Source organism: Balaenoptera acutorostrata, chromosome 15, assembly GCF_949987535.1.
Source record: "Balaenoptera acutorostrata chromosome 15, mBalAcu1.1, whole genome shotgun sequence".
Classification (NCBI taxonomy): domain Eukaryota; kingdom Metazoa; phylum Chordata; class Mammalia; order Artiodactyla; family Balaenopteridae; genus Balaenoptera; species Balaenoptera acutorostrata.
This window is the reverse complement of record NC_080078.1, coordinates 49,515,905-49,540,062: the sequence shown is the minus strand read 5'-3', so window position 1 is coordinate 49,540,062 and position 24,158 is coordinate 49,515,905. Positions and strand designations below refer to the sequence as shown.

The following is a 24,158-nucleotide window of genomic DNA, read 5'->3' as shown; positions in this document are numbered from 1 at the left end:
CTCCTCTTTCCTTCAATCTTGCAAATCCTTCTAGGGAGATATTGGACCTTCTGAATCTGCCCTTCATATCTCTTGACTTTTCCTTCATGTTTTCTCTGTCCTGGAATGATTAGTCAACTGACTATGCTAGTTTATTAATTTACTTCTCAGCTGTATTCATTGTACTTTTGAACGTTTATTTTTTTAAAAGGATCCATTGTTTTGTTGTGTTTTTCTAAACACATTACTTACATATTTTTAAATTCTTTTTCTGTTTGCTCTATGAAGTCTTTTCACTAAATGTCAGTTCTGCTTATTGAATTTGGTGCCTCTTATTGTGCTAGTTTTCCTGTAATGGTGATGACATTTTGTTTTATGCTCATTTTTGAATTTAGGAATCCTTATTTGTTTACACATCCACCTGTCTAGAGTGTTTGTAGAAAGAAAATGGAATGTGTTGCCTGGACCAGGGGCTTGTGTTCTTGCTGTGTGGTCTCCCCACCTCTCTACAGTAGGGCCTTGTTCTTCCAGTCAGTTCTTGCTGCCCATTACAGTGCTTTGTGCTGTGGACAATGTAACTTCCTCTTACTTATTAACCCAATAAAAGAAGAACAAAGAGATATTGCTTCATTAATCACCCAGGGTATCAACTTCTTGTAGTTATCGACTCTTGGCTTTAGGTTCACTACAGTTAGTGTATGTCCATACCATTCTTCTCTGCAAATGTTTTAGGGCTATGGTTTCCTGTGGTCTTATTTCTGCATTGAGCAGATCTTATTTATGTTCTATCTTTTGTGATCCTTCAATATTTCTGATTCATTGATGATGTATAAATTTATAAATTTATTTTGTTTTTTAAGTATCTACTTTTTGTCATTTCACAGGGCTTTTAGATGATTGGTAGAATACGTACAAGCACTGAATCTGCCATCTTTATTCAACCTTCCTCTAATTTCTTAATAAGAAAAATTAAATTTACCCATCCTTACTTTGTGTTTCTCATACTTCAAAGAACTGTCTATAATACAGTTACCCTTCCCAACAAAAAGGAAAACACAAACATATTTTATTATTATTCTGAGCTCAACCCTGGTAGGAGAAACAGCTGTTTCTCAAGAGGAAATAATGATAAAAAATGAAATATTAGGTGAGAACAGAAGCATCAATGTAGGCACAAATGAAAAACCATGTTTGATAATGATTCTTTCTCTCTCTACAAATCCATGATTCTATTTGCTACTGAACGGGCAAGTAGTTAAATCAAAAAAAGAAGGGACATGCTTCCAAATTTGGTAGTATTTTTTTCAATGTGCCATGGATATGTTCTCTTCAATCCCTTTTAAATACCTATCCCTGCAGCATGATTTATTCAAAAGAGCATTGGTTATAGAACTGGGTACAAATCCCAATCTGTCCACTCAGATTTTCTGACTTTCTGTTGAATTGTCTATAAAAGTAGGATTGATATATCTATAACACTTGGAAAATGATAAGGTACCCTACAAGCTTAAGAGTGGAAAAAGAAAGAGTGTCATATTGTAGGAGAAACAAAGGCACTTTTGTGACTGCATTATTAGGTTTTGTTCAACCCTCCTATATCCTGCTCCCAAAAATGATTGTGTCCTTGTGGCCTGGGGTTCACTCTCACATTTAGCCTTTTGTGTCAGGAAGAAAAATATAGTGAGTAGGCCATGTGATGAGTTAAATCTACAGGTAGATAAGGATACATCCCATTGCAGTCCTTCTGTTTTTGCAATATCTAGTCCAGTTTCATTTTTTGGTATAGTTACAAAGCTGTGGGAGGCTTACCTGAGACTAGAGGACAGTGACCTTTGGAAGGCATTGATTGCTCCTGAAGAAACCTCACTGGTGCTCAAAGGAATGGGTTGGGGTGAAAATACACCCACACAGAGGCAGGAAGCTCACCGGTGCAGAGGAATAGGAAAACTGTACCCTCAAAGCAGGCCTTCTTCTCTGGACCAGATCTTTTTTTTTTTATTTCATACTGGAGTACGGTTGATTAACAATGTAGTGTTCATTTTGGGTATACAGCAAAGTGATTCAGTTTTATACATATACATGTATCTGCTGGTTTTCAAATTCTTTTCCCACTTAGCTTATTACAGAGTATTGAGCAGAGTTCCCTGTGCAATACAGTGGGTCCTTGTTGGTTATCTATTTTAAATATAGCAGAGAGTACATGTCAATCCCAAACTCCCAATCTATCCCTCCCCCTAACCCTTCCCCCCTGGTAACCATAAGTTAGTTCTCTAAGTCTGTGAGTCTGTTTCTGTTTTGTAAATACGTTCATTTGTGTCTTCTTGTTTTTTTAGATTCAGTATATAAGCAATATCATGTGATATTTGTCTTTCTCTGTCTGCCTTACTTTACTTAGTATGATCATCTCCAGGTCCATCCCTGTTGAGGCAAATGGCATTATTCTTGAATTCTAAGAAGGTTCCCAAGCTCAATTCTCCCTCTCAGGAACACTGGGATTCGTTGTCTCCAGCACTCATTTGGGGACTTGTATTTTGCTGTCATTTTTGTTACCTTTATTTGTCACAGGTTTTACTTCCCCCACTAAAAGGTAAGTTCTTTGGAGGTGGAGGACTCATAGTTATTTGTGGACCCCATCCAACCCCTTACCCAAGAACCTTGCTCAAAATATTTGCAGATGGAATATTTTCATGGTTCCTCCACGTCTTTTAGTGTTCAATTGCAAGTGAACTACAAAAAGCGAGAGACCAAAGGTAAACTTCTGCCTCTGTTATAACAGGATTTTGTGCCGCTGTATCAAAGCTTTGAGAATTTTTATACACGGAACCTTTACATGAGAATCAGAGACAACTGGAACCGGCCAATCTGCAGTGCCCCAGGGGCTCTGTTCGATGTGATGGAGAGGGTGTCAGATGACTACAACTGGACATTTAGGTGAGGCGGCCACCTGGAGGGGCTTGGTTGAAAGAAAATGCTTTCAAGGAAATTCTAGCATGGGCACCAGGTTACAGATCTGAAAAAAAAAACACAAAGCAATGGAACAGCTGCTCTTCCATCATTCAGCCCTTTGCAAGCCCTCATGATGCCAATGGGAGAAGTCACAGTAATTAAGTTGCCAAGGGCAGCTTACTTGTATTGCGATTAAAGAGGAATCAATGGCAGAAGGTGCAGGATACACAGAGCCATCCGGGAAGAGTCCTTTTCAGCTTTATTGACAAATTGTACCCTCCTACTTCCTGCTGAGGGAGCCAGTGATGACCATGGCTCTTTCTGATTTAGAAAGTCCCGGCTGAAATTTAAACCAGAGCACATGTGTCACAAAAGCAAGCACCCAAGACAAATCAGGGCTGAGTAATACTCCATGGCCTGGAAACCTTTTCCCAATGCTCTGCCCAGCCTCATTATGAGGTGACTCTCCTCTAAGGATAAATCATTTTGTGGTGACAACAAGGCAAATCAAAAAGAAAAGATGTGACTTGGGCCAAACCCAAGGTCTCTTTGTGAGAGTCTTTTCTGGGGCGTTAGGATGATATTAAATGAGAAAGCCCTTTGTGTTCACCTGCCCTTCTCTCTGCAGGTTTACTGGAAGAATCATCAAAGATGTCATCAATATGGGTTCCTATAACTTCCTTGGCCTAGCAGCCAAGTACGATGAATCTATGAAAACAGTAAAGGATGCTTTAGAGACGTATGGCCTGGGAGTGGGCAGCACCAGACATGAAATGGGTACGTACATTCACTATTTTGAAATTTTTTTCCAGTTGGGTCTCAGATTCCTTGTGGTTACCTCTCAAATCTAGATCATATCTAGACTGTGTGCCTCAAAATGCTGTTATAAAACACAAAAAGGAAGAGGTATATAACGGTCTTTTTGGAAATTTCAGACATTATGAGCTTACTAGGCAGTTTTTAAAGATTTTAATTCTCCAGAGTAAAAAAGAAATTGTTCTTTCTTGACCACGTTATCTAAAAAAGCAGCTATAATGCCTCTTCCATCTGGTCCTTTTCTGGGTCTTTTTTTTTCCACTTTTCTTTTTAACAGCTTTATTGAGTTATAATTGCTATTCAAAAAAACCATTGTACTTATTTAGTATATATAACTTAATGAGTTTGGACATATGCATATACCTGTGAAACCATCACCACAATCACGGTGATAAACATATCCATTACCTCAGGAAGTGTCATATCGCCCTCCTTTTTGTGGTAAGAATACTTAAATGAGATCGATCTTTTTTTCTACTTTTTCCCCTAAATAAAATTTTATTTTATTTTTACTTATTGAAGTAAAGTTGACTTATTATATTAGTTTCAGGGGAAACCCTAGTAATTCTGCATTTAGAGATCTACCCTTTTAACAAATGTTCAAGGACACAGTACAGAATTTTTCCAGGAACTGTGTGATAGAGCAGGTCTCTAGAACTTATTCATCCTGTATCACAGAAGCTCCGTACCCATTGAACAACTTCTCCTTTGGATTTGGCTCTTTCTCCCACTTTTCTTAATGATGCCTATCACTGATCTTGCTTTTGTACTTGTATATTGCCCGTCTCTGTTCCTGCAACATAAGCTCCATGAAGGGAGGAATGGGTCTTATTGACTGTTGTGTTGAATGAATGAATGAATGAATGATGAATGAATGAATGAATGGGAAAGATGAAACGGACTGCCTATTTATTTCTTTTTTAGCTGAAACATTTTTCTCTTAGAGGAGTAAGATCTTCGAGAAGGAAACTTCTGCTCCCCTCACTTCCGGGAGGATGAGCGGAGCAAGCTTGTTCCTGTGGCAAGCTTGTTCCTTGTTCCTCTTGCATAAACTTCACTATGCAAGATATTTCTATATATGATCTTTGAATTTCGTTACTGGAAAGAACTATTTAATTTTGCTGTATGTGGAAGGTGTTTGTTTGAATATATTGATTTAACAATGGAAGACATTCCTGCAGCCACCCCTAATGCAAAGTCAATGCAGAATTGCTTGTTCTTCCTTCATATGAATTAAGCTTCAAGTGAAGAATAAACTGAAACTTTAAAAATAAACAAACAACCTAAAGGTGTGGTGCAAATGCAAACAGAAAGGAAAGCAGAAGTTAAGCTTAATGTATGAACTATTAAACATAAGGAGAGATTCACCTTATAAAAATTATGTGGAGAGCCCATAATGAAGATTGATGCAACTCCTATAGCCTCTGTGCATTAAGTAACACAGCAGAGACATATATGGCTCTTTATTTTTCTATACAAACTGGAAATTAGTAAGGCAATGAATTATGGGAGGCTTCAAAAATCATATGGGTCAACTTAACATACTTGATTAAAAACAGAAGTGAGAAAAATAAAAAAATGAAATAATGATAGGGAACCCTAAAGTTCCTCCCAGTCCTTGAAAAATGAAGAAGACAAAAAAATAAGCAAATAAAGACACAGAAGACATTAACAATGTAATTGCTGAGTTTAGTTTAATATTTATATATTGAACGCTGAACCTTAAAACATATTACCAGTAGATGATATCTTTTTAAATATTTATTGAATTTTCATATAAATTTACTCTATATTATGCACAAAGAAAATCTCATTGAATTCCAAAAAGTGAAATCTACATAGGTCACGTTCTTGGACCACTGTGAAATAAAGCTAAAAATTAATACCAAAATTAGAAATGAACCCTTTTTAAAAATCACTTGAAACTTTTAAAGCTCTCTCATAAGTAACTCTTGAATTAACAGGGAAATGAAGTTACAGTTACATCATGTTTAGAAACTAACAATTATGAGAACACTATAGGATCCAACTAGTTGTGTACTCAGAGGAAAATGTGTATTCGTACTTTACTAAAGAAGTAAGATCAAAGCTAGTAAACTAACCACCAATAGAGTAAGGAATAAAAGGAAAGCAAAAGTATTGCACCATTAAAGATATAAACAGGAACTTATAAATTAGAGAAGAGTAATTTCTATTGGGCTGAGGCACCTAAATTTTAATAAGTCACTAGAGGTGATTCTGATGACCAGCCAGAGTTGACAACCACTAAGCTAGCATAACCCTGATCCCAAAATTTGACAAATGAGCATTTAATAAAAGGAAAATTATAAGGCAATATTACTTGGGAAAAAATTATACAAGAAAATGACATTGCAAATTCAACAGTATAGTCAAATAACATGATACCATGATCAAGTAGTTCTATGCAAGGACTATAAGGATAGTGAGTTCAATAAGAAAATTTGTAACCTTGAAAGATCCAAGAAGGAAAACATATGAGTATCTTGATAGATGTCACTAAAACATTTATAAAATTCAGTATCCATTCCTTATAAAACTTTTAATAGAATAAAAATAGGAGATTCTTGAATGGAATAAAAAATATCTACTTCAAACAGTGAGACTTGTACTACACTTTGTGATGAAACTTCTAGTTACTAGAAGCTTTGACTTTGAGTCAGGGAAAAGATGAAGATGTGTTTTAACCATCATTTTAATAACCTTTGGAAGTACTAGGCAATATAATTATTCATTTATTTTTTATTCCTTACATCAATAAATATTTATTGAATAACTACCATGTGACAAAATAAGAAATATATGTGCAATAAAAGAAGAGGTGAACTAACCATTATTTGTAGATGATCTGTTGTTCCTTTCTCTATTCTTTAAGCCATGATCTGTGAGGAGTAAAGTGATGCTCAGAAGGGGCTGTTCTTGAGGCCACTGTAGAGATGAGGGGCTGCTGAGCAGGTGGGACAGAGTTTTAGTCCACTTTCTTCCATTTTACATATTAAACTATCAAGAATTTGTTAGAAATAATAAACATTTAATAAAGAATTCAATAAAGAGCTACATTCAAAAAACACCAATTTTGGGCTTCCCTGGTGGCGCAGTGGTTGAGAATCTGCCTGCCAATGCAGGGGACACGGGTTCGAGCCCTGGTCTGGGAAGATCCCACATGCCGCAGAGCAACTAGGCCCGTGAGCCACAACTACTGAGCCTGCGCATCTGGAGCTTGTGCTCCACAACGGGAGAAGCCACGACAGTGAGATGCCCACGCACCACGATGAAGAGTGGCCCCCGCTCGCCACAGCTGGAGAAAGCCCTTGCACAGAAACGAAGACCCAACACAGCCATAAATAAATAAATAAATAATTTTTTATTAAAAAAAAAAAAAACCAATTTTTAAAATTCAGAAAGTCTATAATCAACAATGAATAAGAGGATATACTAGGGAAAATAATATTATTAGTAAATATGAGGGAAAATGGCACAGACTTAGGGAATAAGCTTATTTTGAAAATGTTTAGAACCTATCTGAAGAAAACTGTAAGATTTTTATAAAAGACCTAAAATAATACTTGAAAGAAACAGAGACACCAATATCCTAGAAGGGAATGTCTCAGTATTACAATTCGATCAAATCTTCCTTAAAATGAATATGTAAATTGAACACAATCCAGTGACATTAATAGACAAGATGGGTGGTCGGGGGTCTCAACTGAAAGTCTGGAGACAAACACAGTTTGGTCCACTCATCTGTATCTAAAAAGAACAACATTTCAAATCAGCTAGAAAAGGATCAATTATATCATAATTAGTTTTGTGATAACTGGCTGATCATATAAGCAAATAAGCCAGATTCCTATCTCACACATTGTATCTAGGTAAGTAGCACTTAGGTAAATTGCAAATGCATTTGCAATTTCAATGCAAAAACAAAAGCAATCACCTCCAGAAATAACTATATAAATAAAATTGAAACTGAGTGAATTACTAAATGGATGAATGAATGAACAAATGAACAGAATAAAACTACTCAGACAATTCAAATGCAAGATGCACTTGTGTGTGTTCCTTGGTAAAGGCCCTGCTAGAAATGTCAGACTGCAGCTCTCTTGATGTGAGCAATGCTTGTGTCTTAGTCCATTTGGGCTGATATAACAAAATACCACAGACTGGGTGGCTTATAAGCAACAGAAGTGTATTCCTCACCTTTCTGGAGGCTGAAAGTCCAAGATCAGGGAGCTAGCATGGTCAAGCAGGGCCTCTTCTGTGTTACAGACTTCTCCTTGTATGTGCCCTCACATGGCAGAAGGGGTGGGCTAGCTCTTTGGGCCTCTTTTGTAAGGGCACTAATCCTATTTATGAGGGCTCCATCCTCAAGACCTAATCACCTCCCAAAAACCCCACCTCCAAATGCCATCATTTAGGACATTAGGTTTTCAATATATGAAGTTTGGGGGGACACAAACATTCAGACCACAGCAGCCTCTTCTCTAGCTTGTTCCTTCTGATCATCCCTCCATTCTACAACCCATAATGACCTCCAGTCTTTCCAGCAAAACCCACCTCACCTGGCAAGATGCCCTCTTACATGGCAGGGATGCATTTTAAATGATGCCCAGTCTCACTCTATGCAACACAGGCCACTCAGGTCCATGGAAAACAGGTACTCTCCCTGTTAGGAGAGACAGCTTGTTCCCAACCCAACCAGTAGCCACAGCTGTTTGCCCTTCAGATTTCACAAGCCTGATTCAGACAGTAGTCTACTGTGTACTCACACTCCAGGGAACCAGAGAAAGCTCTCCCAGAAACATGGAGGGAAAAGATCCAACAAAATGAAAATTTTAAACTGCTGTACAAAACAAAACAAACAAACAAACAAAAACCAACAACAATGTCAACAAAGTTAAAAGTCAAAGAACAAAATAAGAAAAAGTTATTCACATATATTTAACAAAATGTTAATATTCTTAACGTGTAAAGACGCTTACAAATCAAAAGGAAAAGAACATCCCAGTTTAAGAAGTGGGCCAAGATTTTGACAAAGTTCAAAACAGGCAAAACTACAGAGTAGGATAGTGTGATGTCCCTCAACATTTTTTTTTTCATTATCACTTCCTCTCATGATACTTTAATACCACAGATACACTATATATTTGTTTATGTAGTACATGGATATCTCTGTTTTACACATAAATAGAGTAAGATATTCCCCCTCCAAAAACCAATTTTCACCTCTTTGAGAGCAATATCACCCCTGTTTAGAATGCATACTTTACCTTTGGGGGAGGTGGATGGTGACAAAGAGGGCAGAAAGGGACTTCCTGGAAGTTGTTCATATTGTTTTTTTTAACCTTGATACAGTTATGTGAGTTCACTTTATGAAACTTCATAGAGCTCCATATGTACAATTTGTTTCCCATTTTCTATGTATATTCTAGTTTAAATGAAAATTTTACTTTTAAAAGTAGATCCAGTACATAAATGGACAATTAAGAAAAATAAATAAATATAAATGGGCAATGAGCTTGTGGAAAATACTCTGCCCCTTAAATAATCAAAAAATTATTAAGACACAGAGTTACCATTTTTCACCTAATTGGCAAAAGACAGAAAATAATACCCCAAAGTTTCAAAGGAGTGAAGAAAAGGGCACCCTTTTATGCTACTGACAGAGTAAATTGCAGGGCAATTTGAAAATGTATCAACTGCAAACCATTTAACTCAGCAACTCTATTTTGAGAAATTTTGCTTTGAAAATTTTGAGTAAGTATTCAATGATGTATGATCGAGAATAATCACTGCATTGTATTTGATAATAGAAAAATTGGGGAAATGAGGCATTTCCAGCAAGGAAAGTGATTGAATATACTTGGTAGATCTGTTTAACATAATATTATTTAGCCATACAAAGTTATAATGTAGTTGCTCAGCACCACGATTTAGAGCAAAGGCTCTGGGATGAGGCTGTTGGGATTCAAATCCTAGTCCTTACTTTTAACTAGCTAGGGCCTGAGATAAACTATTATATACACCTTCCTAGTCTTCAATTTTCTCTTCTGTAAAATGGAAAATACATTGTTAATGAACTTATATACGAAACAGAAACAGACTCACAGACATAGAGAACAGACTTGTGGTTGCCAAGGGGGAGGGGAGGTGAGGGAGAGAAGGAGTGGGAGTTTGGGATTAGCAGAGGCAAACTATTATATATAGAATGGATAAACAATAGGGTCTTACTGTATAGCACAGGGAACTATATTCAGTAGTCTGTGATAAACCATAATGGAAAAGAATATGAAAAAGAATGTATATATACGTATAACTGAATCATTTTGCTGTACAGCAGAAATTAACACAACATTGTGAATCAACTATACTTCAATAAAAAAGAAAATACATTGTTAAGAGACTAAAACAAGAGCAGTATGTATATTATGAGTCCACTTTTTAAAATATATTTTACATGAATATCTGTATTGATAAAGATGGTTATATTTTATTGTGTAGTATTTTCTATTTTTTCCACAATGACCTCACATTTTTTGGTTTAATTATTTGCTTAAAAGTCACCAGGAGCCTAAGATGAAGGCACAGTCTTATGAAAATAGTTATAGTACTTCTAAGACATTACCACTGAATCAGACTGACCAGATTTTTTCAGTGTACTGGAGGATTTCTGCTGCAGGTTTTGTTGATTTTTTATCTTCAACCAGTGGTTTTCAAACTTTAGCTCACATTAGAATCACCTGCAGGGCTTGGAAAAACACAGATTGTTGGTCCCACTTACAGAGTTCCTGATGCAGTCAGTCTGGAATAGGACTCAAGATTTTGCATTTCTAACAAGTTCCAAGGTGATATTGATGCTGCTGCTCTGGGGACCACACTTTGGGAACCACTGGAAACTATCTAGCACAGCTGACTTTCTTGACCAAATTGTCAAAATGTTTCCAAAATGCAACGGTCTTTCATCTTGTGTGGAATGAATACCACATATACCTGGGGGATGGAGCCTATAAATAAAAACTGGAAAGTAGGTAAGATACACCCAGAAATCAGTGAAGCAATTTGATTTTTATCTCTGAGTCTATTCTGACACACATTGCTGGTCCAGATTTCCAAATTTAGGAAAGGATAAACTCAGGCAAACTAGAGAGAAGCTTTTGTTTCTGTTTGTTGATGGAAAGAATAAACAATCTATAACAGGAGTAGAAAAGAGTTTTATTCCAGACAAATTGAGGACTATAGCCAGCCTGGGAGACACAAATTCAAGAAGCACTAGAATTGTATCCCGCCAGTCTATGAAATGCGGGAGGCTTATAAAGGCAAAAATTGCAAGATTCCAGTTAGTTACATGAGCTTTTTATCAAGAATTATAACTAGAACTGGCAAGAGGTAAGCGTGTTTTTAAGTAAGGATTGATTGAGGTCTGAAATGGTTGCATAGTTACAAGGGCAGACCGTGAGACCATAAGTTTGCAGTTGGCAGCTCTTAGCTGATATTGTTTTGAGGACGGCAGGTGGTGTCCTTGAGTTTGACAAAGTTCAGAAAATTCAAGTCTCAGTGATGCAGGAACATGTCTGAAACCACATCCACAATGGCTGCCTGGCTCCATTTTAGATGCCTGAACTACAGTTACTCCATTTTGTTTTGTTTTTTTTTTTAATGCATTCTTTTCTAAATGGTTAAATCAGATGTACAATGCATGTTTGACAGGCCATAGACAGATTGTTCTAGTTAGCATAAAGTTTGTTAAATCATGTATAAGCCAGAATGATTTCCCTATACCTCAATATGTAGAAATTTCTTCCTTCACTTTCTCCCCTCTTCTCTGCTTTTGGTCAACAAGGAAGTGTAGCTTCTTGGTCTTTCTTTCCCTAAGCATTGGATGGTTAAAAGTGGATGTGTAGTAACAGTACATTATCTAAATCTATATGCTCTATAAGTGATGCCAGAGTTTCACCTAGCAACTGTTAGTCAGAAGTTCACTTCTAAGAAAACAAACTCATGGAATGCCAGAAGACTAATTCTGTGCCAATGAAAGATCATTTCTATGTGGAGACATTTTTCCTTTGAGAAGGAAAGCCTTGTGCTTGATTCATCACATCAGGAAAACCTGAGTAGTACGTCTACCTAAAAACTGCCTAGTTGAGAACCTTCTTTCAAATTATAGTTGCAATTTCAAGAAGTAGGCTTGAAATATTTTCATCTTAAAAACATCAGAAAGAACACATTGACTTAGGAATCAATGAAACTGGATATAATAGGATATTATTTTCCATTCTCAGGTTTCGAATGTGATTTTCATGTTAGTTATGTAAAAATTTCCTGAAATTTCTATTTCGCAGTTTGTGAACATTGCTCTTAGCCGTTAGACAGTTGTGTCTCCCTCTTTCTCTACCTGACAAGTTCTCTGCTATTGTTTCATTCAGAGTACTTAGGCTCTTCTTGGGTTTCTTTCTCAAACCTTTGTACCTAGATTCCAGGAATGTGCAATCTTGCTGACCTAAATATTGAAGAAGGGGCCAGGCTGAATTCGCAAAATGTGTAACTTAAAACATATTTCAAATAAATATCAGCTTTAAATTCCTATGGAAATAGCAGTTTCTAAGAAATTGCTACCAAGTAGAGATCTTGCTTTCTTTTTTAAAAAAAGCAATTTTAATTAACAGGATTTGATGCAAATCAATGCTATAAATATGCTTTAAAGTAGTGGATTCAGTTAAATAGGCTATAAAGGTCTCCATCTCAATTAGTATTACCTTCTTAATTTACACAGCAAAACCTTTATTCATAGACAGTGCCAGCTCCTTTCAGACTAAATTGTTGTAAATTCTGATCAATGAGATTTCATTGCATTTCTCTCAAGCCTTTTTATTTTCCTTTAAGAATATTTTTAAAGGAAGGTGGACCCTCAGGGGAATAGTTTGGGAGAAGAAAATGAAAGTATATCTTGGTTTCTGAAAGCCTTTTGGCAATTTCCTGATACCTGTTATAATTCTGACAAGGTAATTGCCCTTCTCTTGAGAGTGATAGAAATTACAGCACAGCCAAATTTCAACTAGCAGAGATATTTCTGCAAGTGAAGAATTTGGCCCTGTAGGTTCAACAAAGCCAAGCAAACATAACAATTTAACAAGATATGCCAGTGATTTTACATAAGTATAATACTTGCCAGCAGGGTAACACCTGGAATGATCGAAAAAATTGAAACTCACAGAATTTCAGAATACGTAGATCATCTACCACTTCCCTTCACCTAGAAAACTACCATAAGATACATGAAGACTAGAGATTTTTAATGACTTGCCAATCAATGTTCACGCAGTCAGTAGGCTGAGAAGACTAGATACCAGTTCTCCTGAGTCCCACTGATGAGCTCTTTGCACTGCCCCATACTGTTCAAAGTTAAATCAGAGACCAGCTACATCAGGGGTTACCAAACTAATCCAGCTGCCCCTGTTTTGGTACTGCCTGCAAGTTACAAGTCATTTTTACAGTTTTAATTGACTGAAAAAATAAAAATAATATATTGTGACATGAAATATATTGAATTCCAATTTCAGTACCTATAAAGTTTCATTGACACACAGCCACACCCAGTATTTTGTGTATTGTCTGTGGCTGCTTTCATTTTATAATGGCAGAGTTGACTAGTTGCAACAGAGACCACACAATCCACAAAGCCAAAATATTCTCTCTCTGCCTCTCTATAAAAAGTTTGCTGATATAGGTAAGTACTGGCCATCACAGCAACTTGGGAAGAAGAATCCCCTAGATTGAATAACAATTGTCCACATTTCCAAATCCAGTGTACGTCAGTGTACATCAAATTATAGTCTCCTTTACTTCATTTATTTATCTTGTATTTATTTATTTTTTAAAATAAATTTATTTATTTATTTATTTATTTATTTACTTTTGGCTGTGTTGGGTCTTCGTTGTTGCACCTGGGCTTTCTCTAGTTGCGGCAAGAAGGGGCTCCTCTTTGTTGCAGTGCGTAGGCTTCACATTGTGGTGGCTTCTCTTGTTGTGGAGCACGGGCTCTAGGCACACGGGATTCAGTAGTTGCAGCACACAGGCTCGGTAGTTGCGGCTCGTGGGATCTAGAGTGCAGGCTCAGTAGTTGTGGTGCACGGGCTTAGTTGCTCAACGGCATGTGAGATCTTCCCGGACCAGGGCTTGAACCTGTGTTCCCTGCATTGGCAGGTGGATTCTTAACCACTGCACCACCAGGGAAGCCCTCCTTTACTTCATTTAGACTAAAAATCCTGTTACATCCAAATATACTAAGAATATAGATTAACTTTCATAGATATCAGTACCTGTGTATATCCTTTAACCACTGGTAATGTCAAACAATAATTAGTATCAAGGCTGCCAAGAACAAAGAATTTTATTTTGTGTCTTAAGAGTTGTAATTCAGAAAATGCAGATTCGGGTAAAACCGAAAGAGTGGGGGACTTCCCTCGTGGCGCAGTGGTTAAGAATCTGCCTGCCAATGCAGGAGAAACAGGTTCGATCCCTGCTCAGGGAAGATCCTACATGCCGTGGAGCAACAAAGCCCATGCGCCACAACTACTGAGTCTGCGCAGTAGAGCCCACAAGCCACAACTACTGAGGCGGCGCGGCCCAATAACTGAAGCCCATGCACCCTAGAGCCCATGCTCCGCAACAAGAGAAGCCACCGCAATGAGAAGCCTGTGCACCACAACGAAGAGTAGTCCCCACTCGCCCCAACTAGAGAAGCATGCAGCAATGAAGACCCAACGCAGCCAAAAAAAAACCAACCCAAAAGAGTGTTCTGAGGAAGGGAAAGAGTCACCTCTCTAGAGTCACACATGCTGAATCTGAACCTTGGCTCTAGACTTACTAACTGCATGACCTTGGGCAAGTGAACTAAACTCTCAGGCTTTGGTGTCCTTATCTATAAAAGGAGATAACAGCAGTACCAACTTCAAAAAATTTTATGACAATTAATTGAGATAAAGCTTGAAATGTTTCAGCAGGATAGGTTGTCACGTTGTTAAGTAGGTGGCCTGCACTTATTAGCTCTATCTCCTTTGGGTAAGTAAGTGGCATCACTTCTGCATCTATTTGCTCACTGATAAGGACCAGGATGCCTATTTTATAGAGTGTGTGGAGGTGTAATGATTAAATAACCATATACATAAGTGGACCCTCATTATAAGTTGCTTCATTCCCCTTCCTTCTTCTATCTTTGTTTTCAGAGGTGGGTTTTTAAAGTGAGAGAATCAAACGTGAATTAGATCTATACAGTAGATAATAGTATTATATCAATGATAATAGTAGTGGCGTTACATAAGAGACTGCCCTGTTTTTAGGAAATACAGAGTGAAATATTTAAGAGTAGAGGGGACATCATGATCACAATTTATTAAATAGTTCAGCAAAAAATTTCATATAATTGTATATATTATATATAATTATATACATACGTGTGTGTATATATATATACACACACATGTGTATGTGTATATATATATACACACATAGAGAGAGAGAGAGAATGATATTTAAAGAAACGTACTAAAATGATAACGTATGGGGAATCCGGGTGAAAAGCATTTGGGGATTCTTGGTACTATTCTTGCAACTTTTCGGTAGGTCAAAAATTACATCAAAACAAAATGTTAAAGAAAAAAAAGAAGGGTGAAACATGACTCTATTGAGTATGTGGTAAGAGGTGAGGTAGAGGTCATCACTTGGTCCACTTAAAAATTCTCTTATCAAGATGATTTGTGACAGGAAAGCTCATCATAATTACATATCCACGCCTCAAGGTTTTTGTTTGCATCGGATTCTAATTATCTATTAACGTTTTAACCTGCCAAGAGATGGCAAGTGGTTTGCTAAAAATAAAGGCCTGGGAAGTTGGGTAGATAAAAATTGTTTCTGCTGTTTTACTGAACTTCATCAGGATGGGTGGTCTCTTGACCCAGCAGTGGTGGCCTCTGCTCAGTGTGACAGTGTGTTCTAGACCCATTTCAGACAACCCATCTGGCTTCAAGATTTTTCTCTGAATGTTTCACAGGAAAACAAAGGTACTCAAGAGGCTTAGTAGCTCTGTAACCCCTACCAGACTGGACACAAGTGGAATAAGCAGAAGAGCAGGGTGTTCTAAGTGCTTTTGGGTGAAGAGCTGAAAGGTGGACTCCTTTTAGGCAGAAGGGTTGATGCTGATTTTAATGCAGGAATCACCAGTTCAAGCAAAGTGGCTCAGAAGTGGGTTGAGAGCCATAGCACAGTAGGAACAGCCAGATGAGATGGCTGGCAGGTTGCCACAATAAATGACCACCTACTCCTAGGTCACATCTAAGGAACAATCAACAAACAGGATATTCTGGACGAAAAGAGACTACTGTCACAGTTTGGAAATTAGTCTTCACGTGTGCTGCACAGGAAGAATAGGTGGTTGTGAAACAGACTTGTTAATAACACCTACACTCTTTACTATTAATCAGTGTCAATATGAAGGCCAATATCATTAAAAAATCAGCTGAAATGTAGAGTTCATAAACATAATATTGTTACTTTTTCCCGAGTCTGATTTTTATAGATTTGACTGATGGTGACATACCCTGTGCTTGGCATGTGAAAATACTGCTGAGAGATCTGGCAAGAGGATACACCCAGCTTGTATTTATTCTTTTATTCACAAAGCAGATTTTCAGTATCCACTGGATAAATAAACCTTCAGGATAAGAACAAGTGTCAATATATGCACAACACTGCAATTTGGAGATCCATTGTCACCAGCTTATATGTGACTTTCAGAGACTAAAGAAAAAAACAAAAGTCACAGAGAAATAAAAATTATTGTGGATATATTTGTACCTTCAGTTAAGACTATAGCTCTGCTTTCTTGAGATTTAAAAAAAAAAGGCCCATAGTTATATGTCAGCAACAAAATATTGAATATGATTTCTAGAATTCCTCAAGTACTCAGACCACCAAGGGCAAACTTGACAGGACTCGGCCATCTCCATTCAATCAGGGTATGGCTTGAATGTTGGTGGAAACAAGCTAGTTAAGTTTCTAGTGACAGTTTTGTTTCCCCAAGGTCCTCCTACATTTTCATTTCTTTTTTCTCCAGTTTTAATATTTTTTATTGAAGTATAGTTGATTTACAATGTTGTGTTAATTCCTACATTTTTATTTCTTGAATTCAAGGAACAGGAGGCAGAAAGCAGCGGTCCATTAATATGAAAGAGACATATTATCTATTTTTGCTTAAAAACCCCACCCCATCCCAGACCAGCCCAGTCTAACGTTGCAAGGCATGGCTTCTTAGAGTAGAAAATGTCCAGCCATCCTGGGAATCTCTCAAATCTGTTGATAAAATCTGAGCTATGAACACTAAACAGAGAAACTCCATGATCATGGGGTTTGGGAGTGGGAACTATTCTTTTCTACAAATTGAAGGTAAGCCCCTAGATGCAAAACCACTCTCAACTCGTAACCCAGCTGTGAGACATCCATTTGTAGAAACTGATATATTTGAAAATTACTTTACTAACCACCTGACCACTGGAAATCCAGAAGAAGTCTGGTTTCTGGAGACCTAATCTGGTCACCTGCTTCCACCCTCCACCGCCACCCCCCACCACGCCCCTCCCTGCTTCTCCCTCTCTTTAAGTCAAGATAATGAAAGAGACCTTGTAGAGGGGGATTTCTCAGGCTCTTCTTAGACACACCCATGTCTCATTAGTTGGTTGGCTGTTTAATCATTTACAAGACATCCTGTATTATCCTAAGGACTTTTAGTGATGTAACTGTTATGGCAGATTTGGGGAAGATGTAGGCGGAGGAAGACCTCACGCAGATTCAGCGTGAACATCTACTCATGCACTTCTGGGTGACTGGGCCAGGACACAGTTGTCCCCTGACATCTGAGCAGGAAAGCCTCATGGGGAAAGTTACCAAGTTAACAAAGTTTGGGCACCCTCCATCCTTGCTGGAGACCTTCTTCAGGTATCAGCGTTTCCAAGCTGGTGCTCACTGCCTGGTCGCTTTGTTGCCCTGGCATTGCATGACTTCTTGACCTTTTTCCCTGTGCCATCCCCTCCTCTAGCCTCAGTCTTGGCCTCCTTCTCCATCAAAAGACAGAATGCAACTCAGCAAGCACCTACTACGTGTCAGTACTGCAATAGGAGTGCCAGTATCTGCACACCCAGTATCTGCACTCCAAGGGCTCTTTCTGTAATGAGGAAGATGGCCCCATGAACATCCCCAGTGAAACTTACTAAGTGCTGTAATCATTATGTGATGAGGCTCATGCGATCTCAGAGGAGAAAATGACCAAGTTTGCCTGGGGAAGCTGAGACTGCATCCGAGAAAAGAGGCCATGTTAGGTGGATCTCAAAGAGTGACTAGGAGCTGCCGGAAGACCATTCTAGGTGGAGGAAAGACCACTCCCAAGGTCAAAGATGCTTAAAACAACACCTCTCCCAATCTCTCCAGAAATTGCCGGGGGGGGGGGGGGGGTGCAGCCAGAGGCCACCCAGCTGTTTAGTGGAAGAGCTGGGGTCAGAACCAGCTTTCCTCACGGCCAGGCCGGTGGACTTTTCACTACCTGTTCTTGGAGCTGTTCCCTTTGGAATGCAGTCTCTGCTGGGTAAAATCAAATCGGACAAAAGATTATGTGATCACATTTTATCTTTAAATTTCAGTTTCTCTTTTCACACTATAGTGTATCTTGGATAATAAAGTTTTAAATTACAATTTAAATTTCTAAGTATTCCCCACCCCCAAATCTTGAGTACAATTGACTCTGCTAGAATGTTTGTTTTACTATGTTTTCTGACAGTTTGGAGCATAAATGTATTCTGATTTGAGAAAAAGGCCACCAGCCAGCAGCGTGAGGAGAGGGGAAGGGCAAAGATGGGCCATCTCATGTTCTCTTTTATGTTAAATGCAAAATAAAACTTCAACTCACCATGCAATGCCTTCTAAAGTTCAACTCCTCACCATTTTAGCTCAATAAGCAAGCTAATTTACCAATTTAAATAAAATTCTGATATCACACTCTTTAGTAATATATGTTAATCTTTAGATTAATAGAAGCTTGTTTATAATAGTCCTGAATATGCTAACAACATTTCTGTAACTTAAATCTGAGTTAAATCTGCATACGGATGGATGCAAATTCCTGTCCACTTGTACATTTTTTCTATTCTGTTAAGTGTATCATCTAGACTAATAAAAATATAATGCAAGACACGTGTAATTTAAACTTTTCTAGTAGCCACGTTTTTAAAAGTTTTAAAAAATCAGGTAAACAGTTTCATAATACATTTTATTTGATCCAATATATCCCAAGTACTGTCATTTAAACATGTAATCAAAGTAAAATATTAATGCACTACACTATATCATTTTTATTGTTTTTGTACTCTCTTCAAAAAATGGTGGATATTTTACCCTTACAGTACATGTCAATTCAGACACCAAATTTTCACTGGTTAAAGTGAAATAAGTGGGAAATAATCCTACCAAAACAGTAAAGTTATGTCTAGTGGAAAAAAATAACTAAAATTAAATAAAATTTAAAACTCAGTTCCTCTATTGCACTAACCATATGTAGTTGGTGGCTACCATATTGGACAGTATAGATCTAGAAGTTAGAGTGATGGCAAACAAGACTATGGGAAGCATTAGTATTTACTCTCAGTAAGGCATGAGGGATTATTTATAAGAAGGGGTCAGAGAGTAAGCATTTAAAGGTAGTAGAGTCATAGAAATATGAACTTTGGAGTTAGACTTGAGTATCTCTGTTGCTTTATATCTATGACCTCTTCTCACTTCAGTTTTCTTATCTGTAAAGTAATAACACCTGCATTATTGGGCCCTTAAAATTAAATAAGATAACCTAAATAGTGGGCTTTGAGATCTATCACATTCCAAAGGTTCAATAAATTATAGCTCGATGCATGTATGGAAGTCATGAGTTCTGTTTGCATTTGAGTGTGGGGAACCCTCTGAGGGAGTTAGTATTTAATTAATTATTCATGGGCTGTAAGGTGGAAAGAAAGAGGAACTGTGGCATTTTTTATAAATTTTATTGCATTATAAGGTATATATATAGAAAAGTGCACCAATCGTAAGTATAAAATGGATTTTCACAAAACAAACATACCCACGTAACCAGCAACCAGATCTAGAAACAAAACAGAGCATCTCAAAGTTCTCTCCATGCTCTCAACAAAAGAAACCACTTTCCTGACTTCTAACACTACAGGTTAGTTTTGTCTGTTTGTAAATTTCATATAAATGGATTCATACAATATGAGTGTATACATGTCTGACTTTTTTCTCTTGACCACATATTTGTGAGATTTTCCATGTTGTTGTGTGGGACATTAGTTTGTTTTTCTCACTGCTGTGTTGAATTCTACTGTATATGTATTGATCCATTCTATAGTGTGTGGTTATTTGGGTTGTCTCTAGATTCAGCCTATGGTAAATAGACCTGCTATGTGCACTCTTGTATGTGTCTTTTGGTAATGGGTAAGCATTGGAATTTGAGTTTTCAATCTTGGACTTGTTGAGAACAGGAGATTCACCCATCCTATCATTTCATGAGCAGGAACCTTGGATAAGCATAAAGAGTTGGAGGACCTCGTGGCTAAGTTCCTCAATGTAGAAGCTGCTATGGTCTTTGGGATGGGATTTGCAACGAACTCAATGAATATCCCTGCACTCGTTGGAAAGGTGAGAATTTGTTAACATAATTTTCTTCTGCTGTGTTATTCCTAAGACATAACTCTGAGCGGTCCTTTGTTAGACGTATGACTGAGAAGTTTCGTTTCTTAGGCTTGGATGTTCAGCTTTTTGAATACATGTACTGTTACCGACCAGGATGCTTGGCCTCCTTAATCGATAGAAATTGATAAGAGGCCAGACAAGAGATTCAGGCAAGGCTTTATTGGGACCCCTGCTGCAGCAGCGGGGGAGCTCGCCCCCAAGGAGGGGGGTGAGCTAGTTCCTCATATGGGGTGAGGGTAGGGGCAGGTCCTGGGGTAAGGCCAGAGGGGTGGCTTAGGAGGTTTGCCCACTGCTTTGGTGGTGTTGTGTGCAAGAGGCATATGCAGTACCCTGCTTTTGCTTCCACTCTTCAGAAGTGGCAGTTGGGTTTTTTGGTCTTTTTGTACCTTGTTGTCCATAATTTGCCCCAACTGCACAAGCACACAGTTACTTTTAGTCCCATATAGTTTCTTCATATTTTGTTGCATAAGGAGATGAAGAGGTTTGTCCAGGTGCAAACACTGCAGCAAAGGGTCCCAGGTCCCAGGTCCCAGCCTGTCTAAGTAACAGCTGAGTCCAGCAAATCTCTTCATCATGATATCTGGTTATAGAATTGCAGCCCTAGATGGGAGTCAAACTTCCTCTTCAGTGACAGTTTTGCAAAATCAATTAAATTTTTAGGCCCCCGAGTCACCATGTTCAGCATAACAAATGCTTATTAAGCATTTATTTTAACAAAACGTTTTTCTTGTGTTATTTGTCCCTTTATTCATTCAATGAGTCACTTATTGAGAATCTACTGTGTTCTCATATGAGGCAAGTTACAGAGCATACAGAGATGAACAAGACCTTTGCCCTGTAAATTCATGTAATTTCTAATGGGGGTAATAACACACCAAATAACATAGGATAAATACCACAGAAAAGGAGTGCCCATAAATGGGGAAGGACAAAAGAGTTGTCCCCTAACTCTTCTCGAGAAAGGCTGAGATGCTTGTGCAAAGTAGGTGACATGAGAACAGAATCTGTTACTTATCTGTTTAGATAAGTAAGTTATTTTCTTAAGACAGGGAAGAGTGAGCAGCATGTGTGAAGCACTGAGGTTTGGAAGAATTAGAACGTAGGAGAATGGATGAAGAAGAGACCAGAGGTGAAGGCAGTTACTAAATTGTAAAGAGCCTTATAGTGTAAATCATGCTAGAGTGTTGGGAATTCTCCTGGAGAAAAATGAAGAGTTGATTTGTTCATTTTAAGTAAGCAAGTGCCATAATCAGATTTATGTTTTTAAAAATCTGACTCATGACAACTAATATAATGCAGTATATGATTTTTGATTGGATTCTGCATTGAAAAATATAGAAGGAAAGGAAACATCTGTAAAAGGCATTAAGACATTTTTAGGACAGTTGGAAAAATTTGAATTTGAACTGTATATTAGATGATAGCATTGTATTAAAGTTTAATTTCAAAGGTGTGATAATTGCATTGTGATCGTGTAAGAGAATGTCCTTTTTCCTAGTAGACACATGCTAAAGAATTTCAGGGTGAGGTATCATGAGGTTTACAAGTAACTCTCAAATGTCCACCAAAAAAAATTATAAATACACACACAATGTCTGGGGTATGGAGATGTGAGAATTTTGCTGGCTTTGGCCTCAAAAACTTAAAAATGTATCATGTGTGAGATTTCTAAAATATAAGGGAGAACTCTAAGATTCTGGGTGGCCATTAAAAAAAGGTCTTTAATTTTTTTGCATGCCTCTGCATTTTGAGTCTGCTTGAGCAATTTCATAATTTAGAAATCTTTAAATTAATAAAGGAAAGTAATTTTACAAACAGTAATTTATATAAGCAGTAAATTACAGTGACCTTCTCTCCTTGCCTCAGACTGAATTGCCATCCGTACTTTTCCAGATGCAAAGTTTTTAACTGTAAAGCAGTGATGCCTGTCTACATGGATGTTAATATAGGAGGGAATGAGGATCAGAAAACAAGAGCTTGAAATGTTTTGCAGAAACTATACCTGCCTTCCAGTAGGAGTGCCCCAAAACCATTCCAAATAATCCAGCATGGGATTGAAAAGCCTGAGTAAATCCACAACACACCCAAAATCATATTAGTTTTCCTGCCAACCATCAATCCTTTGGACTCTACCCGGTGCTTAACCAAGATCTTGGATGACCTCCTCTGCTGAAAATTATATGCAAATGTTTCAAAAATGTGTTAACCCTTAATAGATCCACAACTCCAAAAGCAAATTGCTCTAGAGGATTTTATCTACGTAGACACCAGTTTAAACTCTTGGCCTTTTAAAATTAAAGAGGGTTTTGGAGAATCTGTGTTATAGATCTTAAAGTGAGTCCCTGTTCCCACGTGTTGTTTTCCCTTCATTTTATTTATTGGCCTATGTTTCATGTGCTTGTTTTCTACCAGGGATGCCTCATTTTAAGCGATGAGTTAAACCATGCATCTCTTGTGCTTGGGGCCCGACTCTCGGGTGCAACCATAAGGATCTTCAAACACAACAGTGAGTATCAGTGTTTTTATCCAATAGGTACCTCTTGCTTCTAGACAAAAGTAAAGATTATTGATGGGGCTTAGTCCTTGCTCTTCGACCTGGGAGCTTAGCTAATGAAACACAGTCATGTTTATACTCACTACTGGCTTGTTAACCTCTGCTGACCTGGAACAAATGGTTGAACTGCATTAAACACCCAGATTGCTAAGTGTAACCCAAACACATTAGTGTCGCTGTCATTAGTGGTCTTGCAGCACGGCCTCTGAAGCCATGACTGAGCTCTTAGACTGCACGTAATTATCAGAAGTGTGATAATGCCTCCTCTTTTGTAACTCTGCCTTGAGAAAGTTTAAAGACTTAAGTTGTTTTTTTTAAGTTATTTTTTCATTGAAGCACAGTTGATTTACAGTGTTGTGATAATTTCTGCTGTACAGCAAAGTGACTCACTTATATATGCATTCTTTTTTATATTCTTTTCCATTATGGTTTATCTCGAGATGTTGAATGTAGTTCTCTGTGCTGTACAGTAGGACCTTGTTGTTTATCCATTCTATACATAATAGTTTGCATCTACTAACCCCAAACTCCCAGTCCACCGCTCCCCCACTCCCCCTCCCCCTTGGAGGTCCACAAGTCTGTTCTCTATGTCTGTGAGTCTGTCTCTGTTTTGTAGATAGGTTCATCTGTGTCATATTTTAGATTCCACATATAAATGATATTATACGGTATTTGTCTTTCTCTGTTTGACTTACTTCACTTAGTATGATGATCTCTAGTTGCATCCATATTTCTGCAAATGGTATTATTTCATTCTTTTTTATGGCTGAGTTGTATTCCATTGTGTATGTGAATCATATCTTCTTTTTTTTTTAACATCTTTATTGGAGTATAATTGCTTTACAATGGTGTGTTAGTTTCTGCTTTATAACAAAGTGAATCAGTTATACATATACATATGTTCCTATATCTCTTCCCTCTTGCATCTCCCTCCCACCCACCCTCCCTATTCCACCCCTCTAGGTGATCACAAAGCACCGGACTGATCTCCCTGTGCTATGCAGCTGCTTCCCAGTAGCCATCTATTTTACGTTTGGTAGTGTATATATGTCCATGCCACTTTCTC

At 37.8% G+C, this 24,158-nt stretch overlaps 1 protein-coding gene across 2 annotated transcripts in view; it reads left to right on the top strand.

Annotated features, from left to right (window-relative positions):
- The window catches only part of SPTLC3 (serine palmitoyltransferase long chain base subunit 3), a 127,476-nt gene that overhangs the window by 33,404 nt on the left and 69,914 nt on the right, over positions 1-24,158 (top strand). For both annotated transcript variants that reach the window (XM_007165262.3, XM_057530231.1), the window contains exons 4-7: positions 2,756-2,910; positions 3,554-3,702; positions 20,360-20,484; positions 22,951-23,044. In XM_007165262.3, coding sequence (XP_007165324.1) covers positions 2,756-2,910; positions 3,554-3,702; positions 20,360-20,484; positions 22,951-23,044 — 523 coding nt within the window. The remainder of the gene's footprint in view (positions 1-2,755; positions 2,911-3,553; positions 3,703-20,359; positions 20,485-22,950; positions 23,045-24,158) is intronic.